General features: G+C 33.2%; 1 protein-coding gene across 1 annotated transcript; it reads left to right on the forward strand.

The window, feature by feature from the left end:
• Positions 1 to 1,194: 1,194 nt before the first annotated feature.
• On the forward strand, positions 1,195 to 4,294 carry LOC133687222 (MYB-like transcription factor EOBII). Its single transcript, XM_062107025.1, has 3 exons — positions 1,195 to 1,399; positions 1,888 to 2,017; positions 3,887 to 4,294. The coding sequence occupies exons 1-3, from the start codon at positions 1,264 to 1,266 to the stop codon at positions 4,191 to 4,193; spliced, it is 573 nt and encodes a 190-aa protein (XP_061963009.1). The 5' UTR covers positions 1,195 to 1,263; the 3' UTR covers positions 4,194 to 4,294.
• Positions 4,295 to 10,705: the final 6,411 nt, after the last annotated feature.

Here is a 10,705-nt window from a genome sequence, read left to right on the forward strand (position 1 = left end):
ATTATAGAGAAATGAGATCTTAGGCTATGTGTTTGAGCTTAAGCCACATGGACACTCTTACTCGAATTAATTTAGCATGATATGGGCTCGGGTTCAAGTCTAGGTTTAGGTTTGGATTTATAGTAAATAATTTGTTTATCTCATTAAGATTAATATTTTATCCCATCCATGAGTAAGATATTTAATTAGTAACCTTTTACTACCTGAATAATTTATTTTTAAATAGAAAATCTGGTTTCAAAGAAAAAAAAAGTTTTTATTTTATTTTATGGAAGGTAATTAAGTGCTATAATGATAAAAATTAATTTTAATAATATTTAAAATTAATTCAGTAATAATTTTGGTTCCAATAGTCATTATAAAAAATGCCTTGAAGTGGGGTGGTACTATTCTGCACAATAAGCCATTATGTCTTCTTCTCCTCTGTTTTCTAGCATTATTCTACTCTATTTATTGTTTTTTTTTTTTAAAAAAAAAAATCTAAAGCTTAGGTTTGGGTACTTCATAGAGAGATTCTAAGTCTGTTTTTCTTTATTTGTGAACTTTAATCAGCAGTGCAACTACTCATAAGGTGTTTTTAAAATTCCCAGAGAGGCCAATGACATGCAATTTGTTTGCACCAAGTGACACATAATATAATTTTAAAGACAAAAGATATAATTATTTGCATAGAAATATAAGTACATAAGTAAATATACTAAATATTCTTATAAAACTTGGTTTTGTATACATTTTATTTATGAAATAGATATAATTTGTTGTATGCTTAATTATTTTGTCTTTGAGTATTTGGTATTTGATTGTTATAATACAATGTTACAAAATTAATAAAATAAGAATTTGAGTTTTATATTCATGCAAATTATATACATAAAACATTAACATACACTTTTAATATTTTTATTTTTAAAAAATTATTTTTTACATTAGCGCATCAAAATGATATAAAAATATCAAAAAAATTATTAATTTAAAAAAATTTATAAAAATTATAAAAATTTTCAACCTCATTTTTAAAATACAAAAAAAAGAGAAAAGGCTAGGAACATAATTATATCAACGGATCTCATCTGTGACACAGATTAATGTCGATTACCAGCTAGATAATTATATTATATTATCTTAGATTTCCTTACAAAAACCCATAGCAACCCTCCTTATCTCATTATATCACTCTCTCCCCTCCCCCTCCCCCTCCCCCTTTCAAACCTTTTATACCTCTCTCTCTCTCTCTCTCTCTCTCTCTCCCCCTAAGAAAAAGAAATGGATAAAAGTCCATGCAACTCTCAGGATGTTGAAGTGAGAAAAGGGCCATGGACCTTGGAAGAAGACTTGATCTTAACCAACTACATCGCGAACCATGGTGAAGGTGTATGGAACTCGCTTGCAAAAGCTGCAGGTAATCTGTTGCACCATTTCTTCTGTGTCAGCCTTTTTTCCTTGTGAAAATGAGATCATAATTTTATTAAGAGTAATAAAAAAAATTACACAAGATGGTCAAAAAATGGCTATCTAAAACGACAGAAAAGATTCAATTGAAAAAAAAAAAGAGCACAATGATCAGGAAGAGAGAAAACTGATGATGCAAGCAGAACAAAAACCAGAAAAAGATAGGGGCAGTAAGTAGGAAAGATGAAGGAGCACAACGATGAATTTTGCAAATGTTTGTAACTGAAAAAATTGTACTACAAGGAATTACCATGATGTTGTAAGATAGGGCCAACCACAATAAACTTGTATGATCAGTACGTTGCACCAATATTTCTAATATTATCATCTAATTTTTTTTGTTATTATTTTAGTTTACGAAAACATAATATATACAGCTTTTAAGTTGTTTTGGTCAGCAAGCAACACAAGCCATCTTTTTGTTTGATAACCTTGTAGGTCTGAAACGTACCGGAAAGAGTTGTAGGCTCCGTTGGCTCAACTACTTGCGGCCTGACCTTCGAAGAGGGAATATTACTCCTGAAGAACAGCTCTTGATCATGGAACTGCATGCTAAGTTGGGAAACAGGTTCAAGAAATATATACATATATATGTGTGTGTGGCTTTACTTACTTTTCTTTCTTTTCTCCACCATGCTCTAGCAATAAAAAAATATTGCATTGTATGTTTGTCGATATTGGAAGACGTAGAAGATATTCAATTCCCTGATTTCTTAGCTATACTTGTTGTTATCAAGGAAAGCACCGTTCTTAAAGTCCCTAGTTTCTTCGGACAGCCTCAATGAACATGAGGAGGAGAAATAAATGATGCCAGGTAGGGTCTGAGCTGTTCCTAGCTAGCAAGAATTTGAATTCAACACATGGGGATTTACAACATGTGGCTAGCAAAACTTTTCAGCTTTAAAATATTCTCTAATTTTAGTTGTTATATGATAAGATGGAGCTGGGGGATCATCACTTTCTAATGAAATCTATCCTCCATCTAGCACACATATATATATATGGAAAATCATCAAATTAATCAGCTCTTGAAGGTCAAGAAGACCAAAGTATTTGAAGAGATCACCCACGATTTTTTCTTCTTTTATATATCAAATCCCTAACCCCAAAACTATAACAACAACATATATATATATGTATATATTTCACCCAAGATAGTCACCAAAATTATTAGGAGATTGCGGCTACTTGTGTGCTGGATGCATGAAGGATGATGGATCCCCGCTCAACGGTGTAAAAGTATTACTCAAAAAATAAAAAGGTAATTTTTTTTCTCTCTTCAACACACACAAAAAGGAGTCTTTCACACCGAGGGTAATCGGGTCCGAAGTCCTGAAAGGGTTCTAAAAATATATCAGAATCTAATATTAAAGCTATATTTTTTATACTTGCCACTTGTGGGCAACGTGAATGAAATCCATACAGAATTGGCAGCAAAAGTTTTAGTTTCTTATTTTCTATTTGAAGGTTTTTTTTTTTTTTCCAAGTTGTTATATGGGAATCCCTCCTTTTCCGAGAAAGAGAAGCTGTTTTGAATGGATTGACGTAGACATTAACCGTAGTTCTAACTCTTTTTTTGTGGTAAAGTGTTTATTTCCTTCTATTGCCTGGTGTTTTTTACCATGGTTGTAGGTGTATATGTGATTGGGCTACATATTTGTATAGATTTTATTTTGGTTAAATAACATTTCCTCTATGAATGATTAGAGATCTAAACACTTGTAAAAGCATAGAAACTTCAAATTAAATCTTTGGCTTTTGATGTACAAATGCCTTTTCCATTGCAATTCTGATTTGTAAAACCTTTTTTTTTTCGAAAATGTAGTGCGAAGATTTCCTACCACTGTAATTCCGCACCTCAAAAGTCAGCCATCATGTAAATCTAACACATTCAACAATTCATGGGGCTGGTAATTATTATTTACACCAACAATTCCTCTATCATTTCATATGAACTTTAGCTCAAGGGAGAGGGGACCTCACAAAGCTATCTTGGTTTAATTGTGAGATTATGCGTCTTGTCCCTGAAAGAAAACAAAATGTGGTGTCTTGTGTGGTCATGTCAATAGTCTTATAATGTCACCTGTTTTGTAGCGACTCTAGCAAGGTCTTCAATTATCGGGCAGATCTCTTACAGCGAAAAGCTCGAGTGAAATAGTCTTATTGCCATAGTCATGCATTACAGCTTAATTCCAATTGCTGATAGTACTTAAATGTCTTGCGTTTACTCTTTTGTTATGGTAAATCTGATCCTTGAATATTGAGTGTTTTCTATAAGAACTTTAACTGGTTTACATACTGGTCGAACAATTTCTGGAAACAAGTTCGTCCTCACACTTGATTTCTAGAGCTTTTTTTTTTTTCAAATTCCTCCTCAAACATAATCATATGCATATCATAAAAGAACTGACCAGAAGGAAATTCTTGGCACGTCTAGGTGGTCGAAAATTGCAAAGCATCTTCCAGGGAGGACCGACAACGAGATAAAGAATTACTGGAGAACTAGAATCAAGAAGCATACTAAGCAAACTGAACCATTTGCGGTGGGGAGTTCTGAGACTAATGAACATGGGAGCAGTACCTGCCAAGTTTCCAGCGCAAGCGACCAAATGGAGACCTATTGTCCACCATTTTATCAAGGAGACGTAGGGGCCTTTTCTGGTGGGAATATCCCTCAAGAACTGAACGAAAACTATTGGAGCATGGAGGATCTCTGGTCCATGCAACTGCTTAATGGCGATTAAATATATGTAAACATCTCGGGTTGATCCTATTTTGGATCAATATTTAGGTTTGTCTATAGCTACCTCCGTAGTATTCTCAATACGCTAAAACTCATTATGCATTTACGCACGGTTTGTAATATATATATACATATATATAGTATGCTATAAATACTTTGCATCCGTTTATATATATTTCATGGCAAATGATCTTGACAGCTTTCGGTTACCTTGTTATATATATATATATATATATATATATTCAGAGTAAAAACAATAGTGTGGTGTTGACATAAAGAAACCGTCATTTCAATATTTTTTTATGTTATATGAAAGAAGATCAAACTTGATTTTTTTTTTTAAAGAAAGGAGAGACATTAATTCAAGTTAAACCACAATTCATTAACTAATTCAAATATCTTTTAAATTGTTATTATTTTAATAATAAATTTTAGTCTATATATATCAATTTGAATCTTTTTAGTTAATAGTCTTCACTAACATTAAGGCTATCATAGAGAAAGATCGATATGCTAATCTCTTCTGTAACTCATAAAAAATAAAATAAAATTAGTGTATTGTACTATACTTACCGTGATCAGATCAATTTTTTTAAAATGTAAAAGTGAATGTTAAGAACACAAAGAGTTTTTTGACAATATCATTAAATAGGGCTAAGTGGGCTGATTTTATGGATCTAAAGGTAACTTGAATGACCGGAAAAATATGACTTAACTTTTAAAAAAATTTCAAGATAATAATTTTTTTAAAAAATATCAAGATAATGACAAATTGGATCAACTCTGGTCCCCCTAAAACCTAGGTCGTGGACTCTATTAGGTTTAATAACATTATATATATATATATATATATATATATTATTTACTTATAAAATAAAAATAAATGTTTGCAAAATTCAATATCAACCCTAAAATAAACTTTTATTTGAAATTATAATAATCCTATAAAATATAAATAAAAATAAATCATATAGTCCAGTAGCTTAATTATATACACAGTATAATGAGTGTGAGTGATTAGAAGTTTCTCTCACACCTTTTAGCTTTTATGTTAATGTTAATGTACTTTGATCACTTATATGATAACTTTAAAAACATGGTTTAGATAGGGCAAATCTTTTAAGGTTTCGCTACATTCCAAGGGCTTTACCAGTAGCTTAATTAACATTGAAACGGACAAGTACTGTTCTTGGGAGTATTAGATTGATACACAATTTAGAATTGGCTAGAGTCCAACATCTTGGCAAACCAATAACATGGGATAATAAATGCATGAAGACAAAACGGGTCCATTCATGGGATATAAAGAAATTCAATAAGTGATTGCTAGTGAAAGAAAGAAATCAAGAATAAAATAAAATAAAACAAAGTCACTCAATGAATTATTATCCATCTATGTACTTAATATCCTGTCTAAACTCAATCCAACTCAATTATAAGTCTCGACCCATGATTCCATGTTTATTATAAATCTAAACCTGGTGGCCTGCATGGTCGATGAAATGGGTATATGCATTTCCTCTAGAAAATTGACTCGCCACAATCTACACACGAACTATTTTTAGAAAATGTTAGCTTTGCTTTTGATTAATACTTGTCCATTTTGATGAATTCCTATAAAAAATTGACGAACGACATTGGCCTAACTCTTGCAATTGAAGCAAGGAAATCTTCACATGCTCTTTATAAATTCCCTGCCCACTTGTCCAACTTGTTACTGCAAAGCCACTTTCTGACTTTTGTCTTCATTTTTTCATCGAAATTTTGGTATTTAATTCCATTTACTAACAATTATGATGATCGACTAATAAATTTTTGACAACCTAACACAGCTCTACCCTAGCGTTCCATATATAACTCGTATTCGATCATAGGAATACGTGCGGGCATGCAAAAATGAGGAACTATAGCTAGCAATATTGTGTATTTGTATTAGCTTGATGGATTTGTTTTCTTTGTTCATTTTTGTTCTTTGATTATGCTGCTGGTTGTTTTCTTAGTTATATTTGCTCGAACTTGAACTCTTGTTCATTAGCTTTAGTAACCCTAAACTCCACGACTAAGCAAAGTCGGCATGTGCTTCTCTAGAAAAGATTGGAGTTTTTTAAAAGACGAACGAACAGAAGTCAGGCCAAGTGATAACTACAGGACTAGTTTTTCAAGAGTTTGCATTTACAGTTTACCAACCTTTAACTTTAGCAACAAACTCTTTTCTAAATGAAGAGTTTTGGATATAATGCCAAGCCCCATTTCCTCTGGTTTTGCACTGGCTTATATAGGAAAGATGGTGAAGGACGTCAAATAATGGATTGAGCTTTCATTGTTGCCTTCTATCACACGAGGAAGACCTAACTTTGAGCCCCACTTTCTTTTTTCTCACATGTTTAATGTGCATAAACCTTTCATGTGAAAGACAAGGAAAACTCACATGATGGGTCGGCCATGAATACACACCAAAATGTCATCATGATCGCCTGAGTAATGTGCTCAAGCTCGGACTTCCTATCAAGCTAGTTTTTTTCTTCTTCTTTTTTCAGTGGGCACACCTTGATTTCTTCTTCCAATTTCGATTTGTTTTAAATTATCCACGAGTTAAGGACTTTTTGTGTCATATATATGCATGTGATATCAAGTTGATCAGCAAATAAATCATGTTACTAGATTAAGTATCCGAGTACATATTAATTAAAAGTATAAAACGTAAATATTTAACCTTTTAGATATTATTTATTGATTCAACACTCTTAAAATTCTGAGTATATTAATCATTATATTTATAGTAAAATTAACACCTTTAATTATCATAATCTAATGAGAAATTTAATTAATTATATAAATAAGAATTAATATTCTTAAACACCCAATTTATCAACATAAGGGACTTTCCTTTTAAAAAAAGCATTTTTTAAGTACAAAAACTAAGTAATCTTCTTAGTTTCATAAACGATTAAACAATTCTTTCCTTCAACTAATATTCTTAAACACTTGATCTAGTAATAAGGAGAGATTTTCCTTTTAAAAAAGGTCTATCTTGAATACAAACACTAAGTAATCTTCTTAGTTTCACAAACGACTCGAACTTAAGGTGTCTTCTTCTATATTTTCTTTGTGAATGATATATAAATCTTTAATATATTGCACTACATGTAACTTGAGAATATATTTGTAAATTGATCTCAATCCAATGATCTATAGATTACTAGAACTAGATCTTCTATAGCATGTTTTACTCTAAGAGGTATGCCTTATTTTATTTTATTTTTTGCAAACATCAAAGTATTAGGAAACACTTTCCTTAACTTTTTTTCATGCACGGAATAAAAGTTATTAAGTATAATTTCCTTTATTTTCCTGATAATACATCTTCTAGTTGGGTAAAGTACCTATAGTTTTTATTGCTCACTACACTAAGCTTTATTACTCCAACTATGATTTCTTTAGGTAGATCAATGTCCATTTTTGCCTGCAAACAAAAAATAAACTAATTTGGCTTTCCTTTTAAATTGCTGATCCCAAGTTTGTCCATCTTTATTTTTCCTTAAAAAACTCCCACACTAACTAATCTAAGATCTTTGATGTCCATTTGCTAAGGTCAAATCTAGGAGGAAAATATGCTTAAGTAGTATATACAAAGAATGGAAGCTTGTAATTACAAAGTACTCTTCTTGAATAACAACCTTGAACCAAACATTCAATAACATACACATCGTTAAGCGTTCTATATCCTTAATCAACATGGAAGATTGTTGAGTTGTCTTGCCTTTCTCCTTTTCTTCAAAAACATTTGCAGATTGTTGAGGTTGTCATGCTATTCTTTTATTCAAAGCTCTTAAACTAATTGTTGAAAAACTAAATATACAAATATTTAACCTCTTAAGATTTTATTGATAGATTCAACACTTTTAAATTTTGAATACATGAATCCTTATAGAAAGATTACAATCTCTAACTACCATAATCTAAAGGTTTTAATTTTACACAAATTCTTTTTATCTAAAAAACTTTTCCTTGTCGTAACAAAAATGAATTTAAATTGAATTTCAAAGGTTATATCCACTTGATGAAACTATACGGTTGCATTTGGATATCAATCATTGAGTGCTTATCTTTTTTCTTTCTTTTTTTCAACTGACCTCGAATTATACAACGAGGAGCAATAATCGTCCAAATTTCCAAACTTCACCCAAACCCAATATCATTTCTAGAGTTTCAACCTCAACTTGCTAGTAGAAAAACCAAATCTTAATCATTCAAGCATCCCCTTGAAGGTCATGTGTTTATCATATTTAGTTCATCTATAGAATTGTTATTAATTTATCAATATTGATATCGACATCGATATCATGTTAACATGCCGATATATACGATGACGACCACTTAATTAGAACATATGGGATAAAGAGGCCAAGATGAAAGTGAAGTTTTTTTAGTCGATAAAAAGATGTGATGATTCCATCTTTACACGTGTATTGCATGTTACTATTTTTAGTGCACGTGCAATTATGTGCAAGCTTGTAAATGAACCTATTATATGCTTTTAATTGGCTTATGGGTAGGTTTTAAAAATTAATTTTCTACTTTTTAACCTAGTGGTAAGCTTCGGGATAGTTAAAACACTAAAGAGAAGAAGAACATTGTGAAATCCTCAATTGCATAGGGTTGATTGTTGTTGTATTTATAGTGCAGGGTTACAATTGATATGAATAAGTGTCTGTATAGTAATACAAGCCTATATACACAATGAATAAATTATTTACAATAAATCAAGAATTGTCTTCCTTGTTTATATCCTTAACACAATCAATTTCCTTGGCATTCCCTCTCAAGTTCATGGGAATAGGAAGAACATGAAACATGTTCTTGAGCATTAGAAACCGATAAGTAAAGAGTGCTAATGTAAACAAATCTACACTTAATCAGTAGTGCTGAAACAACGAAACTCGTGGTCTAGTTTGGCAATATTATAGAATGTACCTATATAGGGTTGAGAATAATTAAGAGGCTTAACCTATTGGTTAGTCGGCATACTCTTATGTTGTAATATCCACCATTACTATTGTATATATTGCCCAACACACACACACACACACACACACAATGTCTGTGTGTGTGTGTGTGTAGGGCAATATATACAATAGTAATGGTAGAGATTACAACATAAAAGTATGCCTATTGTTGCACGTCGGAAAACACCCGCGCGCGGCGTCGTCCCCGGTCCTGGCGATGGCGGTTTTTGCTTTCTCTGTTATTGGAATTGATTTTGTTTGGAGTCGCCACCTAGTATTTAATTGAGGGTTACTAGGAAACCCAAGTTGACTGGTCTTGTCAGAGATTCGCGGGTAAGGGACTGATTGTGGTTAGGGAAGGTATTAGCACCCCTAACGCACCCTACCTGAGGTAAGCTGCTTCGTGGATGTGATGTGTTAAAGAAGTTTTAAAAATTTTGTCTTCTCATCGGAATTTAGAAATACAACTTCCGTACAAGTTTGTACTTCTACACCGCGATCCAATCAAAATATTAAATCCTTCTTTATTCTTTTGTCGTCTCATCATGAAAGGATCCCTGAAATAAATACAAACATGCATTTTTTTGTTTTTTTCTTTTATAATTCAATAACATAATAAAAAAAATACAAACGCAAACACACATTTTTTATTATATTATATTTTTTCTTCTTTTTCTTTTTCTTTTTCTTCTTTTTCTTTTTCTTCTTTTTTTTTCTTTTTACATCCACAATACAAATTACAATATTTAAAAATAAATAAAAATTACATAAAATAATTTCAAATTTACAAAACAGTCCTCAAAAACTCTAAAAATTGCAAGGGAATCCTTGAGGAACTGCAGCAACAGTGGCAGGAACGCTGGCGGCGCGTGTTCCAACGCGCCGCCGTCACTGGCGGCGCGTGGTCTCACGCGCCGCCAGGAAACGCAGAAACGGGCGGATCTGGTTCAGCTTCTTCTTCCCTTCATTCCTCGCCGGCGTTGGTAGCCACTATCACCTGCAAAACAAAGCAAAACGCAACAACAAGCAGATTTTATTTTGCTCTATTTTTTAGATCTGTTCTCGGGTTCTTCCCGTTTTCTCAAATCTGTTTCACTCCTGTTCGTGGCTGGATCTGCAGATCGAAGGAAGAGCGTCGCGGCTGGGCTGAAGAAAGGAGTTGGAGGTGGGTTGGTTCTGATGGAGACCGGTCTGCTCGTTGACCCGGAGGGAAGTGAGGGGGTCGGTTGAGAGAGAGACCCGGCTGTGGGTTGCTGCTGCTGCTGCCGCTACTGAAGGGGAGACTGGATCTGCAGGCGCCACCGGAGGGAGAATGGATGGAGACGGCACCGCTGTTGGGTTGGTGGAGCAAGAAGGAGCAGCGGCTGTCGTGGCTTCGATGGAGGCCGGTCTGGCGGTGGGTTGTTGGCTGTGTTGATAGAGGATGGCTTCGGGTGTAGGGGAAGAAGGAGACGGTGGAAGTGTGGGTGGTGCTGGAGATGGTGGAACCGGTGTGGGGGAAGTGGTG

This window comes from Populus nigra, chromosome 1 (genome assembly GCF_951802175.1).
Source record: "Populus nigra chromosome 1, ddPopNigr1.1, whole genome shotgun sequence".
Lineage (NCBI taxonomy): Eukaryota > Viridiplantae > Streptophyta > Magnoliopsida > Malpighiales > Salicaceae > Populus > Populus nigra.